At 49.3% G+C, this 22,142-nt stretch overlaps 1 protein-coding gene across 1 annotated transcript in view; it reads left to right on the top strand.

Annotated features, from left to right (window-relative positions):
* The window catches only part of LOC123989614 (inactive ubiquitin carboxyl-terminal hydrolase 54-like), a 53,502-nt gene that overhangs the window by 13,352 nt on the left and 18,008 nt on the right, over positions 1-22,142 (top strand). The window contains exons 3-12 of the mRNA XM_046290734.1: positions 6,888-7,022; positions 9,564-9,677; positions 10,833-10,915; positions 11,219-11,324; positions 17,691-17,837; positions 18,373-18,522; positions 18,724-18,904; positions 19,002-19,136; positions 19,218-19,288; positions 21,428-21,579. Coding sequence (XP_046146690.1) covers positions 6,888-7,022; positions 9,564-9,677; positions 10,833-10,915; positions 11,219-11,324; positions 17,691-17,837; positions 18,373-18,522; positions 18,724-18,904; positions 19,002-19,136; positions 19,218-19,288; positions 21,428-21,579 — 1,274 coding nt within the window. The remainder of the gene's footprint in view (positions 1-6,887; positions 7,023-9,563; positions 9,678-10,832; positions 10,916-11,218; positions 11,325-17,690; positions 17,838-18,372; positions 18,523-18,723; positions 18,905-19,001; positions 19,137-19,217; positions 19,289-21,427; positions 21,580-22,142) is intronic.

Genomic DNA, 22,142 nt, shown 5'->3' with positions numbered 1-22,142 from the left:
TTGCAGGCGAAAGCCTGAGAAAAATCCAATCCGGAAGTGCCCCATATTTTGAAAGCGCTGCGTTCCAATGAGTCCCTATTGAGCTGTGAATGTGCTGTCAACCAGCTTACGGTTTCTACGTATTCCCCAAGGTGTCTACAGCATTGTGACGTAGTTTTACGCATTTATGAAGAATAGCCGACGGCGGCTACATTACGTAAATTGTCACCTGATGGCTCCCAGGGTGACTCTCGCGTAAAATACAGAGGTAGCCATTACTCCAATCGGTCCTACTGAAAAACGAATTGTCCCGACGGATATATTATCTATCGATAGATATTAGAAAAACACCTTGAGGATTGATTATTAACAACGTTTGCCATGTTTCTGTCGATATTATGGAGCTAATTTGGAATATTTTTTGCCGTTTTCGTGACTGCAATTTCTGGGCGATTTCTCTGCCAAACGTGAAGAACAAATGGAGCTATTTCGCCTACAAAAATAATCTTTTGGGAAAAAAATGAACTTTGGCTAGACCCGGGAGTCTCGTGAGTGAAAACATCTGAAGTTCATCAAAGGTAAACAATTTCATTTGATTGCTTTTCTGATTTTCGTGACAAGGTTGCCTGCTGCTAGCAAGGCATAATGCTATGCTAGTCTATCGATAAACTTACACAAATGCTTGTCTAGGTTTGGCTGTAAAGCATATTTTGAAAATCTGAGATGACAGGGTTATTATTATTAACAAAAGGCTAAGCTGTGTTCCAATATATTTCACTTGTGATTTTCATGAATAGGAATATTTTCTAGGAATAGTTATGTCCGTTGTGTTATGCTAATTAGTGTCAGGCGATGATTACGCTCCCGGACCCGGGTTGGGGAGTCATAAGAAGTTTTTAACCTGTTAGTCCTACCCACACCGTATTCGGTAGCGTAATCATAGCCTCAAGCTCATTACCATAACGCAACGTTAGCGATTTCTAAAAATCGCAAATGAAATGAAATAAATATGCCTATCCTCAAGCTTATCCTTTTCTTAACAATCCTGTCGTCTCAGATTTTCAAAATATGCTTTAGAACCAGAGAAAATCAATAATTTGTGTAAGAGTGGTGATAGCTAGCTTAGCATTTAGCGTTAGCATTTAGCACGCAACATATTCACAAAAACCAGCAAAGGGATCAAATAAAATAATTTACCTTTGAAGAACTTCAGATGTTTCAATGAGGAGACTCTCAGTTACATAGCAGATGTCCAGTTTTTCCTGAAAGATGCTTGTGTAGGACACAACGTTCCGTTTTGTTACTATGCATTTGGCTACCGAAACTAACCGAAAATTCAGTCACCTACACGTCAAACTTTTTTCCGAATTAACTCCATAATATCGACTGAAACATGGAAAACGTTGTTTGAATCCATCCTCAAGGTGTTCTGTCATATATCTCTTCATTGAAATGCCATTCCTGGAAGCCTGCATTGTTCTCAGATTCGGATGGAAAAATACTGGTACCTGACTTTTGCGCACCAATTTCCACGCAGACACCGTGCGGGACCCCTGGTAAATGTAGTCTCTTATGGTCAATCTTCCAATGATATGCCTACAAATACGTCACAATGCTGCAGACACCTTGGGGAAACGATAGGAAGTGTCCGTTCATTCCTGTCGCATTCACAGCCATATAAGGCGATCATGGAAAACGTGCCATCAGAAATCCTGTTGATTTCCTGGTCGCTCAAACATCTTGGTTTTGCCTGTAGCTTTTGTTCTAAGGCAGTCACAGTGAAAATCTTTGCAGTTCTGGAAACGTCAGAGTGTCTTCTTTCCAAAACTATCAATTCCAAGTCGAGCATCTTTTCGTGACAAAATATTGCGCTAAAAACGGGCACGTCTTTTTATCCAAAAATGAAATACTGCCCCTAGAGTCTTAACCGGTTAACTGACTTGCCGAGTTAAATAAAGAATAAATAAATAAGTAAAATACAACTTTGATGAATCTCAAATATCAAATATATTTTGATTTGTTTAACACTTTTTTGGTTACTACATGACTCCATATGTGTTATTTCATAGTTTTGATGTCTTCACTATTATTCTACAATGTAGAAAAGAGTAAAAAATAAAGAAAAACCCTTGAATGAGTAGGTGTGTCAAAACTTTTGACTGGTACTGTATAACTAAAAATACATTACAGACAAAATACTTTACAATTGACATACATTTAAAACATTAACATGTAAGTAGTGTGTGCACCTACCTACCTATGTACACATACTGTACATGTCAGTACATACACACTTCCAACACATACATCTCAGTACATACACACAACAAGTTGGTCGCTATGGAAACAATTAGGAATTTCCAACAGATATATTTTTCTTATTAAAGATGTGATGCAGTCAGTCTTTTCTCAACTCTTAGCCAAGAGAGACTGGCATGTATAGTGTTAATATTATCCCTGCGATTACATTGAAAACGTGCTGCTCTGTCTTGGGCCAGCAGCAGCATAATTAGTTCTTTCTTTGCAGCACTGGACCATACAACTGGCATCTAAAAGAAATGTGTTCAGTTTGTCCCATCAAGATTTACATGCTAAAATGGCCACTGTATACTGCGCTCCAAACGTTCTGTCTATGAGTCTGGGAGAGAACGTACAGGCCTAGGCGATGCTGCTGGTTCATTATTTGTGCAGGGCAAACGATTTTCACTTTGGCCCTCCTTCTGCACCCATAGGAGAGAGAGAATGGGAGGGTGAGGAGAGAGAGAAGGGGAGGGAGAGAGAGTGAGAGTGAGAGCGAGAGAGGGAGGGGGAGTGACAGGGGAAGTGAGGGATGAATGAATGTGGAAGTGGTGTTGATTGCGCCTGTCCTCTCTTAGTGATGCTTAGGAATTTTCCCCTCAACTCAATCACACACACACCTCCCTCCTCCCCTTGTCTATATCTATCCTAATCCCTTCCTCTCTCCTTCCCTCCCTCCTCCCCCTGTCTATATCTCTCCTAATCCCTTCCTCTCTCCCTTCCCACTCTCCTCCCCCTGTCTATATCTCTCCTAACCCCTTCCTCTCTCCTTCCCTCCCTCCTCCCCCTGTCTATATCTCTCCTAATCCCTCCCTCTCTCCTTCCCTCCCCCTCCCCCTGTCTATATCTCTCCTAATCCCTTCCTCTCTCCTTCCCTCCCTCCTCCCCAGGTCTATATCTCTCCTAATCCCTCCCTCTCTCCTTCCCTCCCTCCTCCCCTGTCTATATCTCTCCTAATCCCTTCCTCTCTCCCTTCCCTCTCTCCTCCCCCTGTCTATATCTCTCCTAATCTCTTCCTCTCTCCTTCCCTCCCTCCTCCCCTTGTCTATATCTCTCCTAATCCCTCCCTCTCTCCTTCCCTCTCTCCTCCCCCTGTTTATATCTCTCCTAATCCCTTCCTCCCTCCTCCCCTGTCTATATCTCTCCTAATCCCTTCCTCTCTCCTCCCCCTCTCCTCCCCTGTCTATATCTCTCCTAATCCCTTCCTCTCTCCTTCCCTCTCTCCTCCCCTGTCTATATCTCTCCTAATCCCTTCCTCCCTCCTCCCCTGTCTATATCTCTGCTAATCCCCTCCTCTCTCCTCCCCTGTCTGTATCTCTCCTAATTCCTTCCTCTCTCCTTCCCCCTCTCCTCCCCTGTCTATATCTCTCCTAATCCCTTCCTCTCTCCTTCCCTCTCTCCTCCCCTGTCTATATCTCTCCTAATCCCTCCCTCCCTCCTCCCCCTGTCTATGTTTCTCCCAATCCCTTCCTCTCTCCTCCCCTATCTATCTCTCCTAATCCCTTCCTCCCTCCTCCCCTATCTATATCTCTCCTAATCCCTTCCTCCCCCCTCCCCTATCTATATCTCTCCTAATCCCTTCCTCCCTCCTTCCCTCCCTCCTCCCCCTGTCTATATCTCTCCTAATCCCTTCCTCCCTCCTCCCCTGTCTATATATCTCCTAATCCCTTCCTCTCTCCTTCCCTCTCTCCTCCCCTGTCTATATCTCTCCTAATCCCTTCCTATATCATTCCCTCCCTCCTCCCCCTATCTATATCTCTCCTAATCCCTTCCTCCCTCCTCCCCTGTCCAAATCTCTCCTAATCCCTTCCTCCCTCCTCCCCTGTCTATCTCTCCTAATCCCTTCCTCCCTCCTCCCCTATCTATATCTCTCCTAATCCCTTCCTCCCCCTCCCCTATCTATATCTCTCCTAATCCCTTCCTCCCTCCTTCCCTCCCTCCTCCCCCTGTCCATATCTCTCCTAATCCCTTCCTCCCTCCTCCCCTGTCTATATATCTCCTAATCCCTTCCTCTCTCCTTCCCTCTCTCCTCCCCTGTCTATATCTCTCCTAATCCCTTCCTATATCATTCCCTCCCTCCTCCCCCTATCTATATCTCTCCTAATCCCTTCCTCCCTCCTCCCCTGTCCAAATCTCTCCTAATCCCTTCCTCCCTCCTCCCCTGTCTATCTCTCCTAATCCCTTCCTCCCTCCTCCCCTGTCTATATATCTCCTAATCCCTTCCTCTCTAGTACAATGTTTTGGGGAATGGGAACGAGAGGGCTACTTACACAGTGTTTGGAAGGGATCACAGCAGTGATTGAATGAGGGTATGAGGCAGGAATTGAGGTGTTCAGAGGCTTGACTTCAGTGCAGGACAGGATTTGACTGAGAAGACCATAAACAATAACACTACACATTACACAGTCAGACAAAAGAGCTAAGAATGAGTCAGTCCAAGCAAAATCATTGATGTGTAATAATGTGATTGACTCTACATACAGTAATGAGAGAAAACTGATGGAGGTAGTCACTGTGCTTGAAGAGGAAACATTCAATGTGCCAGTGGATGAGCGGACACATGAGACGTGGCTTCAGTTCATGTCAGGACAGAGTTGACAATGGTAGTTGAGTGGAGTTGTCATCACCTCTTGATCAGGGAACAGGAGGGGACTTAACTGTAAATACAAATAGCAGATACATTCCATTACAGCTGCACCATTGTAGGTTGAACAAGTTTCTCCATGAAGTTAAACACAGACTGTGCATCTCCCCCACTTGACACGTCAAAGTAGCTCAAAAAATGTTCCTGAATAAAGCCCTGATCATCCACATACCTGACGATAACTGACAACTGCAAGCAGACTGGTGGCACCATAGGTCCCAGAGTAGTCAGACTGGTGGCACCATAGGTCCCAGAGTAGTCAGACTGGTGGCACCATAGGTCCCAGAGTAGTCAGACTGGTGGCACCATAGGTCCCAGAGTAGTCAGACTGGTGGCACCATAGGTCCCAGAGTAGTCAGACTGGTGGCACCATAGGTCCCAGAGTAGTCAGACCGGTGGCACCATAGGTCCCAGAGTGGTCAGACTGGTGGCACCATAGGTCCCAGAGTAGTCAGACTGGTGGCACCATAGGTCCCAGAATAGTCAGACTGGTGGCACCATAGGTCCCAGAGTAGTCAGACTGGTGGCAGGTCCCAGAGCGGTCAGACTGGTGGCACCATAGGTCCCAGAGTGGTCAGACTGGTGGCACCATAGGTCCCAGAATAGTCAGACTGGTGGCACCATAGGTCCCAGAGTAGTCAGACTGGTGGCACCATAGGTCCCAGAGTAGTCAGACTGGTGGCACCATAGGTCCCAGAGTAGTCAGACTGGTGGCACCATAGGTCCCAGAGTAGTCAGACTGGTGGCACCATAGGTCCCAGAATAGTCAGACTGGTGGCACCATAGGTCCCAGAATGGTGGGGGAACCCTTGGGGCCCAGAGTTTTTTGAAAAACCCTGTCAAACTGCAGCAACCTTATACTTGTTCATATGAATTACGTTTAGATGAGATTAGGAAGGGGATTTCCTCTACCCAGACGCAGACAACTGATAGACAGTATAACTCTCAGGGCTGAGCTTTATGTATGTTTGCATCATGCAGGCCTATGCAACTGTAGGCCTTATAAAACCCACATCTGTCATCACTATTATGTTTATTGATTACTTCCAGATAAACTGCACACTCGTGCTGGTAACGTTAGCTAGCTAGTTACTGAAGTTACCATGACACATTTAAATAAATTGCAGTAAATGGACACAAAAATAAAGTTCTAAAACCCCAAAAACATTTCTAAATATACTTCCTCCGTCTCCTGTAAATTGAAAAAACGAATTTGAATTGAATAATAGTAAAAAAACGATCACTTTTCACTCTTAATCTCTATCCAACAATGTCACCAAGCTTCTCAACACATAGAACCCCCATAATGCTCTGTGGCACAATCCCAATACAACACACTAGGCGCATTCTCTGATCCTACATCTGTGATTGGATGGACAACATGTCAGTTCATACTGCACAAGTTTTTATTGGTTGGAGGACGTCCTCTGGAAAATGACCATGTATGTCTATGGAAGGGGGTGAGGCCAACAAGCCTCCTAGGTTTTGTATTGAAGGTCCAGCCTTTCCTCCACTGGTGCGCGCACACACACACACACACACACACACACACACACACACACACACACACACACACACACACACACACACACACACACACACACACACACACACACACACACACACACACACACACACACACACACACACACACACACACCTCTCTAGCCTTCAATGGGTGTCCCAGTTTTAGTGAAAGAGGTAATATTAGTACTGTTGTAGTAGTACTGTTGTAATATGTTTCCTCACACCATGGTAGACTTTCAACCAAGATACCTGGACAGAGTGGTATCATGCTACTGTATGTTCTGTGTGTTCTACTCCGGAAATCTGCAATTTGCTCAGTTCTAGTGTGTGTGTGTGTGTGTGTGTGTGTGTGTGTGTGTGTGTGTGTGTGTGTGTGTGTGTGTGTGTGTGTGTGTGTGTGTGTGTGTGTGTGTGTGTGTGTGTGTGTGTGAGAGTATAGAGTATATTTGCCCAGTTCCAGTTCAGCAGTGAGCGTGTGTTACCGTCCGACATGTTGCGGAGCGCACTAGCCAAGACCTTCCAGGACGAACAACGCTTCCAGCTGGGGATCATGGACGACGCAGCAGAATGCTTTGTAAGTAACACACACACACACACACACACATGCACGCACGCACGCACGCACACACACACACACACACACACACACACACACACACACACACACACACACACACACACACACACACACACACACACACACACACACACACACACACACACACACACACACACACACACACGCTAACACTCCTCATGGAGAGCAACTGGGTATGCAGTCTTCTACTCCAGTCTTGCTTTAACACACCTGATTCTAATTGATTAACTAAATCAGGTGTGTTAGTGTAGGGCTGGAACTAAATTCTGCAAGAGGAAGGTTGTCCATCTAACTCCTGTCTGTTCTGTTTTCCTGTCTTCATTGCTCACAGCCCAGCTATCCCAGTGTGATAGTGTTTATCCCAGTGTGACAGTGTTGATCCCAGTGTGATAGTGTTTATCCCAGTGTGATAGTGTTTATCCCAGTGTGACAGTGTTTATCCCAGTGTGACAGTGTTGATCCCAGTGTGATAGTGTTTATCCCAGTGTGATAGTGTTTATCCCAGTGTGATAGTGTTTATCCCAGTGTGATAGTGTTTATCCCAGTGTGACAGTGTTGATCCCAGTGTGATAGTGTTTATCCCAGTGTGATAGTGTTTATCCCAGTGTGACAGTGTTTATCCCAGTGTGACAGTGTTTATCCCAGTGTGATAGTGTTTATCCCAGTGTGATAGTGTTTATCCCAGTGTGACAGTGTTTATCCCAGTGTGATAGTGTTTATCCCAGTGTGATAGTGTTTATCCCAGTGTGACAGTGTTTATCCCAGTGTGACAGTGTTTTCCCAGTGTGATAATGTTTCCCAGTGTGACAGTGTTTATCCCAGTGTGATAGTGTTTATCCCAGTGTGATAGTGTTTATCCCAGTGTGATAGTGTTTATCCCAGTGTGATAGTGTTTATCCCAGTGTGATAGTGTTTATCCCAGTGTGATAGTGTTTATCCCAGTGTGACAGTGTTTATCCCAATGTGATAGTGTTTATCCCAGTGTGACAGTGTTGATCCTAGTGTGATAGTGTTTATCCCAGTGTGACAGTGTTTATCCCAGTGTGACAGTGTTTATCCCAGTGTGATAGTGTTTATCCCAGTGTGACAGTGTTGATCCCAGTGTGATAGTGTTTATCCCAGTGTGATAGTGTTTATTCCAGTGTGATAGTGTTTATCCCAGTGTGATAGTGTTTATCCCAGTGTGTCAGTGTTTATCCCAGTGTATCAGTGTTTATCCCAGTGTGTCAGTGTTTATCCCAGTGTGATAGTGTTTATCCCAGTGTGACAGTGTTTATCCCAGTGTGACAGTGTTTATCCCAGTGTGTCAGTGTTTTTCCCCGTGTATCAGTGTTTATCCCAGTGTGACAGTGTTTATCCCAGTGTGTCAGTGTTTTTCCCCGTGTATCAGTGTTTATCCCAGTGTGTCAGTGTTTATCCCAGTGTGTCAGTGTTTATCCCAGTGTGTCAGTGTTTATCCCAGTGTGTCAGTGTTTATCCCAGTGTATCAGTGTTTATCCCAGTGTTTTAGAGAGAGAGGAAGAGGGGAGAGGAGGATGAAAGGAGAGGAGGAGGATTGAGCGGAGGGGAGAGTGAGAACCCTGGAGAGGGACGGAGGATTGAGAGAGGGAGAATGAGGGAAGTGGGGAGTTTGGGACAAAGGGATATAGGCTATCCCTAACCATCACATTGCCTCCACCATGCTTGACAGATGGCGTCAAGCACTCCTCTCCTCCAGCATCTTTTCCATTTTTCTGCGTCTCACAAATGTTCTTCTTTGTGATCCGAACACCTCAAACGTAGATTTGTCTGTTCATAACAATTTTCTTTGAATCTTCCTCTGTCCAGTGTCTGTGTTCTTTTGTCCATCTTAATCTTTGTTGTTATTGGCCAGTCTGAGATATGGCTTTTTCTTTGTATCTCTGCCTAGAAGACCAGCATCCCGGAGTCGCCTCTTCACTGTTGACGTTGAGACTGGTGTTTTGCGTGTACTATTTAATGAAGCTGCCAGTTGACGACTTGTGAGGCGTCTGTTTTTCAAACTAGACACTCCAATGTACTTGTCCTCTTTCTCAGATGGGCGCCGGGGCCTCCCACTCCTCTTTCTATTCTGGTTAGAGCCAGTTTGCCCTGTACTGTGAAGGGAGTAGTACACAGTGTTGTACGAGATCTTCAGTTTCTTGGCAATTTCTCACATGGAATAGCCTTCATTTCTCAGAACAAGAATAGACTGACGAGTTTCAGAAGAAAGTTATTTGTTTCTGGCCATTTTGAGCCTGTAATCGAACCCACAAATGCTGATGCTCCAGATCCTCAACTAGTCTAAAGAAGTCCAGTTTTATTGCTTCTTTAATCAGAACATCAGTTTTCAGTGGTGCTAACATAATTACAAAAGGGATTTCTAATGATCAATTAGCCTTGCCCCTAGTGGCTGGCTTTGAATGAGTCTCCCGACTTCTTGGGCACCTGGACAGATGTGGAGTATTGCCTTGGATCTTGACTGACCAGGCTGTGTGTGTGTGTATGTGTGTGTTACAGGAGAACCTGCTGATGCGTATCCATTTCCACATCAGCGCCGAGACCAGAGAGGACATCTGTACGTCTAAACACTGTATACCACACCAGAAGTTTGCCATGACGCTGTTCGAACAGGTGGGACACTAAGCCACTTCATTACCACATTTATAGGGATTTTCTTTGAACAATTGTGGCATTAATGGATCAATAAAGTGTAGGACAGAAGAGACACCCAGTCGACCCGAGGCCCCTGAGAACTGGTGTGTTACTGCACCCAGGCAGGCCCCTGAGAACTGGTGTGTTACTGTTACTGCACCCAGTCGACGCCGAGGCCCCTGACAACTGGTGTGTTACTGCACCCAGGCAGGCCCCTGAGAACTGGTGTGTTACTGTTACTGCACCCAGTCGACGCCGAGGCCCCTGACAACTGGTGTGTTACTGCACCCAGGCCGGCCCCTGAGAACTGGTGTGTTACTGCACCCAGGCCGGCCCCTGAGAACTGGTGTGTTACTGCACCCAGTCGACGCCGAGGCCCCTGAGAACTGGTGTGTTACTGTTACTGCACCCAGTCGAGGCCCCGCAACGTGTTACTGCCCCAGGAGAACTGGTGTGTTGCACCCAGTGCAGGCCCCCAAGTCGCACGCCCCTGAGAACTGGTGTGAGGCCCCTGAGAACTGGTGTGTTACTGCACCCAGTCGAGGCCCCTGAGAACTGGTGTGTTACTGTTACTGCACCCTGAGAACTGGTGTGTTACTGTTACTGCACCCAGTCGACGCCGAGGCCCCTGAGAACTGGTGTGTTACTGTTACTGCACCCAGTCGACACCGAGGCCCCTGAGAACTGGTGTGTTACTGTTACTGCACCCAGTCGACACCGAGGCCCCTGAGAACTGGTGTGTTACTGTTACTGCACCCAGTCGACACCGAGGCCCCTGAGAACTGGTGTGTTACTGTTACTGCACCCAGTCGACACCGATGCCCCTGAGAACTGGTGTGTTACTGCACCCAGGCAGGCCCCTGAGAACTGGTGTGTTACTGTTACTGCACCCAGGCAGGCCCCTGAGAACTGGTGTGTTACTGCACCCAGTCAACGCCGAGGCCCCTGAGAACTGGTGTGTTACTGTTACTGCACCCAGTCAACGCCGAGGCCCCTGAGAACTGGTGTGTTACTGTTACTGCACCCAGTCAACGCCGAGGCCCCTGAGAACTGGGGCTCAACATGTGTTACTGCACCCAGGCCCTTGGTGGATAAGAGGCCATCTTTCTAATGTATTCTGTTTGTGTTTGTCAGTGTGTGTGCAGTAGTTGTGGAGCCTCGTCGGACCCCCTTCCCTTCATTCAGATGGTTCACTACATCTCTACCACGTCCCTCTGGTAACACCAGGCATGTCTGTGTGTGTAGTGTGTGTGTATAGTCCATTGTGTGTTCTTGAGGATGTGTGTGTGTAGTGCGTATGTGTGTGTGCACGTGTGTGTGTACTACAATGTTCGCATTCACATGTGTGTATAGTTCATTGTGTGTTCTTGAGGATGTGTGTGTATGTGTGTGTGTGTATAGTCCATTGTTTGTTCTTAAGGACGTGTGTGTGTGTGTATAGTCCATTGTGTGCTCTTGAGGATGTGTGCGTATGTGTGTGGGTGTGTATAGTCCAGTGTGTGTGTGTGTCCTTGCTGCAGTAACCAGGCGGTGAGGATGTTAGAGTGTAGAGAGAAGCCCACCCCCAACATGTTTGGAGAGCTGCTCCGCAACGCCAGCAACATGGGGGACCTACGCAACTGCCCGGTGAGTTTGTACAGGCACGCACACACACACACACACACACACACACACACACACACACACACACACACACACACACACACACACACACACACACACACACACACACACACACACACACACACACACACACACACACACACACACACACACACACACACACACACTCATGTACTGGTGAACACACATTGACAGCTCTTTATACTGTGCTTGCATGTACATTTACATTTACATTTAAGTCATTTAGCAGACGCTCTTATCCAGAGCGACGTACAAATTGGTGCATTCACCTTATGTAGGTGTGTGTCTGTGTCTGTGTGTGTGGCTGGGGGGGAGGGGGGCGGGGGGTGCAGTACACAGTGTTGTTCTGCTGCCACATGGTAAAAAGCTGTTGGTGTGTGACGGTGAATAGATCCAAGGCAGATCCACACACCCAGCCCTCTCTGCCAGAGTATCCACACAATGGACCTCTTCTCTGGGCAGAGCCTGGCAGCTGACCCCCTCTCCAGCCCCCCAGCGTCCCAGCTAGTCACACCACCTTGTTATTGTGAGGCTGAGAGGATCCCTTTGCTCTATGCTTCAACAGTACTGCCTGTTATCACTTTGGCCCTAAGCTACAGTATGTCCCTTGGGCTAACTGTGTGTTTGTCCCATATCCCCACACCCAGTGTGTGTCTTCAACAGGAATGGTGTGTGTTGCTATGAGAGTGTCCCTTTCTCAGAACCATGTCGTCCTGGCATAACCCCTTCCTGTCAGTACCAGTACCAGCCCGGACCTACCCCCTTCCTGTCAGTACCAGCCCGGACCTACCCCCTTCCTGTCAGTACCAGCCCGGACCTACCCCCTTCCTGTCAGTACCAGTACCAGCCCGGACCTACCCCTTCCTGTCAGTACCAGCCCGGACCTACCCCCTTCCTGTCAGTACCAGTACCAGCCCGGACCTACCCCCTTCCTGTCAGTACCAGCCCGGACCTACCCCCTTCCTGTCAGTACCAGTACCAGCCCGGACCTACCCCCTTCCTGTCAGTACCAGCCCGGACCTACCCCCTTCCTGTCAGTACCAGCCCGGACCTACCCCCTTCCTGTCAGTACCAGTACCAGCCCGGACCTACCCCCTTCCTGTCAGTACCAGCCCGGACCTACCCCCTTCCTGTCAGTACCAGCCCAGACCTACCCCCTTCCTGTCAGTACCAGTACCAGCCCGGACCTACCCCCTTCCTGTCAGTACCAGCCCGGACCTACCCCCTTCCTGTCAGTACCAGTACCAGCCCGGACCTACCCCTTCCTGTCAGTACCAGTACCAGCCCGGACCTACCCCCTTCCTGTCAGTACCAGCCCGGACCTACCCCTTCCTGTCAGTACCAGTACCAGCCCGGACCTACCCCCTTCCTGTCAGTACCAGTACCAGCCCGGACCTACCCCCTTCCTGTCAGTACTAGTACCAGCCCGGACCTACCCCCTTCCTGTCAGTACCAGCCCGGACCTACCCCCTTCCTGTCAGTACCAGTACCAGCCCGGACCTACCCCCTTCCTGTCAGTACCAGTACCAGCCCGGACCTACCCCCTTCCTGTCAGTACCAGTACCAGCCCGGACCTACCCCCTTCCTGTCAGTACCAGCCCGGACCTACCCCCTTCCTGTCAGTACCAGTACCAGCCCAGACCTACCCCCTTCCTGTCAATACCAGTACCAGCCCGGACCTACCCCCTTACTGTCAGTACCAGTACCAGCCCAGACCTACCCCCTTCCTGTCAATACCAGTACCAGCCCGGACCTACCCCCTTCCTGTCAGTACCAGCCCGGACCTACCCCCTTCCTGTCAGTACCAGTACCAGCCCGGACCTACCCCCTTCCTGTCAGTACCAGTACCAGCCCGGACCTACCCCCTTCCTGTCAGTACCAGCCCGGACCTACCCCTTCCTGTCAGTACCAGCCCAGACCTACCCCCTTCCTGTCAGTACCAGTACCAGCCCGGACCTACCCCCTTCCTGTCAGTACCAGCCCGGACCTACCCCCTTCCTGTCAGTACCAGTACCAGCCCGGACCTACCCCTTCCTGTCAGTACCAGTACCAGCCCGGACCTACCCCCTTCCTGTCAGTACCAGCCCGGACCTACCCCTTCCTGTCAGTACCAGTACCAGCCCAGACCTACCCCCTTCCTGTCAGTACCAGTACCAGCCCGGACCTACCCCCTTCCTGTCAGTACCAGTACCAGCCCGGACCTACCCCTTCCTGTCAGTACCAGTACCAGCCCGGACCTACCCCTTCCTGTCAGTACCAGCCCGGACCTACCCCCTTCCTGTCAGTACCAGTACCAGCCCGGACCTACCCCTTCCTGTCAGTACCAGTACCAGCCCGACCTACCCCCTTCCTGTCAGTACCAGTACCAGCCCGGACCTACCCCCTTCCTGTCAGTACCAGCCCGGACCTACCCCCTTCCTGTCAGTACCAGTACCAGCCCAGACCTACCCCCTTCCTGTCAATACCAGTACCAGCCCGGACCTACCCCCTTCCTGTCAGTACCAGTACCAGCCCAGACCTACCCCCTTCCTGTCAATACCAGTACCAGCCCGGACCTACCCCCTTACTGTCAGTACCAGTACCAGCCCAGACCTACCCCCTTCCTGTCAATACCAGTACCAGCCCGGACCTACCCCCTTCCTGTCAGTACCAGCCCGGACCTACCCCCTTCCTGTCAGTACCAATACCAGCCCGGACCTACCCCCTTCCTGTCAGTACCAGTACCAGCCCGGACCTACCCCCTTCCTGTCAGTACCAGCCCGGACCTACCCCCTTCCTGTCAGTACCAGTACCAGCCCGGACCTACCCCCTTCCTGTCAGTACCAGCCCGGACCTACCCCCTTCCTGTCAGTACCAGTACCAGCCCGGACCTACCCCCTTCCTGTCAGTACCAGCCCGGACCTACCCCCTTCCTGTCAGTACCAGCCCGGACCTACCCCCTTCCTGTCAGTACCAGTACCAGCCCGGACCTACCCCCTTCCTGTCAGTACCAGCCCGGACCTACCCCCTTCCTGTCAGTACCAGCCCAGACCTACCCCCTTCCTGTCAGTACCAGTACCAGCCCGGACCTACCCCCTTCCTGTCAGTACCAGCCCGGACCTACCCCCTTCCTGTCAGTACCAGTACCAGCCCGGACCTACCCCCTTCCTGTCAGTACCAGTACCAGCCCGGACCTACCCCCTTCCTGTCAGTACCAGCCCGGACCTACCCCCTTCCTGTCAGTACCAGTACCAGCCCGGACCTACCCCCTTCCTGTCAGTACCAGTACCAGCCCGGACCTACCCCTTCCTGTCAGTACTAGTACCAGCCCGGACCTACCCCTTCCTGTCAGTACCAGCCCGGACCTACCCCCTTCCTGTCAGTACCAGTACCAGCCCGGACCTACCCCCTTCCTGTCAGTACCAGTACCAGCCCGGACCTACCCCCTTCCTGTCAGTACCAGTACCAGCCCGGACCTACCCCCTTCCTGTCAGTACCAGCCCGGACCTACCCCCTTCCTGTCAGTACCAGTACCAGCCCAGACCTACCCCCTTCCTGTCAATACCAGTACCAGCCCGGACCTACCCCCTTACTGTCAGTACCAGTACCAGCCCAGACCTACCCCCTTCCTGTCAATACCAGTACCAGCCCGGACCTACCCCCTTCCTGTCAGTACCAGCCCGGACCTACCCCCTTCCTGTCAGTACCAGTACCAGCCCGGACCTACCCCCTTCCTGTCAGTACCAGTACCAGCCCGGACCTACCCCCTTCCTGTCAGTACCAGCCCGGACCTACCCCCTTCCTGTCAGTACCAGCCCAGACCTACCCCCTTCCTGTCAGTACCAGTACCAGCCCGGACCTACCCCCTTCCTGTCAGTACCAGCCCGGACCTACCCCCTTCCTGTCAGTACCAGTACCAGCCCGGACCTACCCCCTTCCTGTCAGTACCAGTACCAGCCCGGACCTACCCCCTTCCTGTCAGTACCAGCCCGGACCTACCCCCTTCCTGTCAGTACCAGTACCAGCCCAGACCTACCCCCTTCCTGTCAGTACCAGTACCAGCCCGGACCTACCCCCTTCCTGTCAGTACCAGTACCAGCCCGGACCTACCCCCTTCCTGTCAGTACCAGTACCAGCCCGGACCTACCCCTTCCTGTCAGTACCAGCCCGGACCTACCCCCTTCCTGTCAGTACCAGTACCAGCCCGGACCTACCCCCTTCCTGTCAGTACCAGTACCAGCCCGACCTACCCCCTTCCTGTCAGTACCAGTACCAGCCCGGACCTACCCCCTTCCTGTCAGTACCAGCCCGGACCTACCCCCTTCCTGTCAGTACCAGTACCAGCCCAGACCTACCCCCTTCCTGTCAATACCAGTACCAGCCCGGACCTACCCCCTTCCTGTCAGTACCAGTACCAGCCCAGACCTACCCCCTTCCTGTCAATACCAGTACCAGCCCGGACCTACCCCCTTACTGTCAGTACCAGTACCAGCCCAGACCTACCCCCTTCCTGTCAATACCAGTACCAGCCCGGACCTACCCCCTTCCTGTCAGTACCAGCCCGGACCTACCCCCTTCCTGTCAGTACCAATACCAGCCCGGACCTACCCCCTTCCTGTCAGTACCAGTACCAGCCCGGACCTACCCCCTTCCTCTCAGTACCAGTACCAGCCCGGATTTACCCCCTTCCCATAAGGGGAGTGTGTGTGTTTGTGTGTGTGTGTGTGTTCTGGCACTCTCTGAAGTTGTCAGGCGAGTGTATGTTTTTAGGTGTGTGTGTGTTCTGCCAGCTCTGTGGTGGGTCGTGAGTCAGTGGGTCTAACTCAGAAAACTACTACCCCCCCCCTCACTCAATTCAATGGTTTTATTGACATAGGAAACATATGTTTACATTGTCAAAAGCGAAACAGATAACAAACGAAAGTGAAATAACCATTACACACGTTTCAAAGGAATAGACACATTTCAAATGTCATATTATGACTATGTACATTTAGTGATGTGCAAATAGCTAAAGTACAAAAGAGAATGTTTTGGAATTCTTTGTGGATCCGTGTAATCTGAGGGAAATATGTATTTCTAATATGGTCATACATTTGGCAGGAGGTTAAGAAGTGCAGCTCTGTTTCCACCTAGTCTTGTCTTGAGATAGCAAGGCTATATGCTCATTGAGTTTGTACATAGTCAAAGCTTTCCTTAAATTTGGGTCAGTCACAGTGGTCAAGTATTCTGCCACTGTGTACTCTCTGTTTAAGGACAAATAACATTCTAGTTTGCTCTGTTTTTTTGTTCATTCTTTCCAATATGTCAAGTAATTATCTTTTTGTTTTCTCATGATTTGGTTGGGTCTAATTGTGTTGCTGTGCTGGGGCTCTGTGGGGTCTGTTTGTGTTTGTGAACAGAGCGCCCAGGACCAGCTTGCTTAGGGGACTCTTCTCCAGGTTCATCTCTCTGTAGGTGATGGCTTTATTATGGCAGGTTTGGGAATCGCTTCCTTTTAGGTGGTTATAGAATACACACCCACGGCTCTTTTCTGGATTTTGATAATTAGTGGGTATCGGCCTAATTCTGCTCTGTATGCAATATGTGGTGTTTTACTTACTATATTGTATTTACTTTGCCACCATGGCCTTTTTTGCCTTTACCTCCCTTCTCACCTCATTTGCTCACATTGTATATAGGCTTGTTTATACTGTATTATTGACTGTATGTTTGTTTTACTCCATGTGTAACTCTGTGTCGTTGTATCTGTCGAACTGCTTTGCTTTATCTTGGCCAGGTCGCAATTGTAAATGAGAACTTGTTCTCCACTTGCCTACCTGGTTAAATAAAGGTGAAAAAAATAAATAATTGTACACAGAGGATATTTTTGCAGAATTCTGCATGCAGAGTCTCAATTTGGTGTTTGTCCCATTTTGTGAATTGTTAGTTGGTGAGTTGCCCCAAGACCTCACAACCATAAAGGGAAATGGGTTCTATCTCTATCTCTCTCTCTCTCTCTGTATCTCTCTCTCTCTCTCTCTCTCTCTCTCTCTCTCTCTCTCTCTCTCTCTCTCTCTCTCTCTCTCTCTCTCTCTCTCACTCTCTCAATTTTCAATTCAATTCAAATGGGCTTTATTGACATGGGAAACATATGTTTACATTGAAACATTCTCTCTGTCTCTGTCTCTGTCTCTGTCTCTGTCTCTCTCTCTCTCTCTCTCTCTCTCTCTCTCTCTCTCTCTCTCTCTCTCTCTCTCTCTCTCTCTCTCTCTCTCTCTCTCTCTCTCTCTCTCTCGCTCAGATTCCAAATCAGTTTCCTTTCAATAATCACTTGAAACCGTTCTTCTTCTCTTTTAATATTTTATTTTTGTTTCTGTTTTCCTGCAGAGTAACTGTGGGGAGGTGTTGCGTATCCGCCGTGTGTTGATGAACTCTCCAGAGATAGTGTCCATCGGCCTGGTCTGGGACTCAGACCACTCTGACCTGGCTGAGGATGTCATTCACAGCCTGGGCACCTGTCTACACCTGGGGGATGTAAGACACGCATGCACACACACGCACGCACGCACGCACGCACGCACGCACGCACGCACGCACGCACGCACGCACGCACACACACACACACACACACACACACACACACACACACACACACACACACACACACACACACACACACACACACACACACACACACACACACACACACACACACACGTTTGCACATGTTTCGCACAAAGATATTTACACACAATGATTAACCTTAGCCAATGCTTTAGCTCAGTAGGCAAATGTGGTCTTGACTCGCTTCGATTAGCCCGATAACATGCCTCACACCTCTTCTATTCTTCTCTCTCCTTTTATCCTCTATTACATCTGATTTCTCTCTCTCTCAATCACTCTCTCCTTCTCTCTCCCCTTCTTTCTCTCTCCCCTTCTCTTTCTTTCTCATCTCTCTCCTCTTTCCCTCTCTCTCTCTCTCTATCTCTTTCTCTCCTTGTCTCTCTCTCTCCTTCCTTCTCTCTCTCTCCCTTTGTCCTTCTCTCTCCCCCTCTCCCGTCCCCCCTAGTTGTTCTACCGTGTGACAGAGGAGAGAGCTCGTCAGGCTGAGCTGTACCTGGTTGGTATGGTGTGTTACTATGGCAAACACTACTCCACATTCTTCTTCCAGACTAAGATACGTAGGTGGATGTACTTCGACGACGCTCATGTCAAAGAGGTGAGTCAGTGACTGAGTGACTGAGTGACTGAGTTAGTTAGTTGAAATGTGTGTTATTTAGAATCTAGCTTCATAGAGGACACTTTATTGTCCATTTGGTTAGAATATAAAGGAATCTTCCTTGGAGGGGCTTAAGTGCCTTGCTCAATGGTACAACAGTAGATATGTTGGTTAGAATTTGTGGGTGTGTTATCTCTATAGATCGGTCCTAAGTGGAAGGACGTGGTGGCACGCTGTATAAAAGGTCACTACCAGCCTCTATTGCTGCTCTATGCTGACCCCCGGGGGACGCCGGTGGTATCGCAGGACATCTCCTCCCTGTCTAACCCCCAGCTGGACCTGCTGCACTGCAACAAGGCAGGATATGAGAGCGAGGACTCTGGTAACTTTTAACCCCTAACCTCTGACTTCTAAACCCTGACCTCACCCCAAAACCTCCTAACCCTAAAGCTCTCTCTTCTTTTCTCTCTCTCTCTCAGGACGGGAGCCCTCCATATGCAGTGATACCCGTACAGATTCCTCTGACAGCTCCAGCCACCGAGACTCTCGAAGTCGCCCTCTCCGCCAGTCAACAGGCAGCCACCTGTCCAACAAAACGCAGACCATCGTTGTCGGTAACCATGACAACGGTGCAGTTGCAGCAGGTGACTAACATAGTGTATGTTACAACACCACCAGTTGTTCTGGTGTGTTAGTGCTGGGCTATAACCAAAGCCTGCACACATTCTATAGTCCCCTAGGATCAGAGTCTGAGAACCAGTGGGCGGTCAGTGCCGTTTCTTATGATTTTTTTCATGAACATGGCCTGATTTCTATTACAGCATGTTGGATGACTGTCATTCATATTCTATTCACCCAGCTCAATGTAACAGCGATAGGTTTAGGCTACTACATAATACTCAAATTGTCCCTATACCCACCACGAGGTTGCTACAACCATGAGGTTGCCTATGAATGAAAGTTTACAACGTAGGTGCACTCAGGTAGAGAGGCAAATTTGATATGACAGACAGTGACACATTCAATACCGCTTTGCACACTCTAGCTGATCTAGGGTATAATCATTAGTCCAACAGTTGCAAACAAATTCAGGTATTGTTTTCTCTGTTTTGTTTGCTTCCGTTTAAGAAACGTTTTTTAACCGAATCGGCGGAATGAATACACCCCTGATCATAGCAGCCACGTTGTATTCCTTCTAGCCTCAATGCACTCACCTCCTCTCACCTCTTCCCTTCGTTTGTGGACTTCAATGAACAGCACATCAGCTGTGTGTGACCAGTCGAAAAAACCTTTCCAATCTAAACCATGTCATAACCACTACACAGAGCCTAACTCGTTGTCCCCATATTAGCTAAAGTAACTTCCTAGTCAACATAGCTAATAGAACTAACGCGTTAGTAAACCCACTACAATCGTGCAGCAACATCACGGTGTACAGTCAGTAAGCAGTTACATCACGGTGTACAGTCAGTAAGCAGTAACATCACGGTGTACAGTCAGTAAGCAGTAACATCACGGTGTACAGTCAGTAAGCAGTTACATCACGGTGTACAGTCAATAAGCAGTAACATCACAGTGTACAGTCAGTAAGCAGTAACATCACGGCGTACAGTAAGTAAGCAGTTACATCACGGTGTACAGTCAGTAAGCAGTAACATCACGGTGTACAGTCAGTAAGCAGTAACATCACGGTGTACAGTCAGTAAGCAGTTACATCACGGTGTACAGTCAGTAAGCAGTAACATCACGGTGTACAGTCAGTAAGCAGTATCATCACGGTGTACAGTCAGTAAGCAGTAACATCACGGTGTACAGTCAGTAAGCAGTAACATCACGGTGTACAGTCAGTAAGCAGTAACATCACGGTGTACAGTCAGTAAGCAGTTACATCGGCGGGCCTCGGTGCCAATAAATTAGTAAAACCAAAAGCTTCCCTTGACCTGGATGAGTTCCAGTGTTGTGTTGGCTAGTCATAGCCAGCTAGCTAACATAGCATCCCTCTGTTTAAGCAGGGTGTTTGAGTAACTTAACTAGCTACATTGCTAAGTAAATGAAACTGAAAGTGAAAAAAATGAGAACTCTCTTGCTTCTCCTTAAATTTTGAAGAACTTAATTTGTTGAAAACTGTTCAGCTATAGTCTTTCTCTTTCTCTACTCAGCACATTGTATGCACTGCAGTGCTAGCTAGCTCTAGCTTATGCTTTCAGTCCTAGATTCATTCTCTGATCCTTTGATTGATTGGACAACATGTGAGTTCATAGTGTTACCCTACAGAGTGCTTTTGAGGCTACTGTAGACCTTCATTGCAAAACAGTATATTTTAATCAATTATTCGGTTTAGTTTTTTAGTTTTTCAACGTTGTACCATTTTATTTTTATGAAATTCCCTGAGGTGGACGGTCCTCCCCTTCCTCCTCTGAGAAGCTTCCACTGGTAAACTATCTAACCACCCTGTCTCGCTTTTTGTCTCTTTCTCTCCAATACCCCCTCCCTCCCTCCCTCCCTCCCTCCCTCCCTCCCTCCCTCCCTCCCTCCCTCCCTCCCTCCCTCCCTCCCTCCCTCCCTCCCTCCCTCCCTCCCTCCCCCTCCCTCCCTCCCTCCCTCCCTCCTCATCTCTCTCTCTCTCTCTCTCTCTCTCTCTCTCCCTCCTCTCTCTCTCTCTCTCTCTCTCTCTCTCTCTCTCTCTCTCTCTCTCTCTCTCTCTCTCTCTCTCTCTCTCTCTCTCTCTCTCTCTCTCTCTCTCTCAAACTAAGTAGCAGAGACCCCCTCTGCCCCCTCCCTTCCCCAGCAGGGTGACTATAAAGAGACAGCTGTGTTCCTCCTTTCCTCTCGTCGCCCCACGTCATCTTGCTCTTCCTCCCATCCTCCCTCCTCATGTTCCTTCCATCCCCCCTCCTCTACCTGTTCCCCCTATCCCGTCTCCTCCTCCTGCTCTTCCTCCCGTCCCATGTCCTCTTCCTCCTCCTCGGGGATAGGGGGGTCTGTACTGGGATCTGAGGCAGGGGCCGTGGGGCCACACTGGGAGGATGAGAGCACCAGCAGTGAGTCCAAGTCTAGGTGGGCGCTACCGCACACAGACACTACATGACCAAAAGTATGTGGACAACTGCTCGTTGAACATCTCATTCCAAAATCATAGGTATTAATATGGAGTTCCCACTCTTCTGGGAAGGCTTTCCACTAGATGTTGGAACATTGCTGCGGGGACTTGCTTCCATTCTGCCACAAGAGCATTAGTGTGGTCGGGCACTGATGTTGGGTGATTAGGCCTGGCTCACAGTCGGCATTCCAATTCATCCCAAAAGTGTTCGATCAGGTTGAGGTCAGGGCTCTGTGCAGGCCTCGCTTTGTGTACGTGGTATTGTCATCCTGAAACAGGAAAGGGCCTTCCCCAAACCCAGATTCGTCCATCGGACTGCCAGATAGTGAAGTGTGATTCATCCAATGGCAGTGAGCTTTACACCACTCCAGCAGACGCTTGGCATTGCGCATGGTGATCTTAGGCTTGTGTGCGGCTGCTCGGCCAAGGAAACCCATTTCATGAAGCTCCCAATGAACAGCTCTTGTGCTGATGTTGCTTCCTGAGCCAGTTTGGCCGGGGCAGCTCTAGGAGGGCAGAA

This window comes from Oncorhynchus gorbuscha, linkage group LG11 (genome assembly GCF_021184085.1).
Source record: "Oncorhynchus gorbuscha isolate QuinsamMale2020 ecotype Even-year linkage group LG11, OgorEven_v1.0, whole genome shotgun sequence".
NCBI lineage: Eukaryota > Metazoa > Chordata > Actinopteri > Salmoniformes > Salmonidae > Oncorhynchus > Oncorhynchus gorbuscha.
The sequence above is the reverse complement of the archived record's forward strand: the minus strand, read 5'-3'. Positions and strand labels throughout refer to the sequence as shown.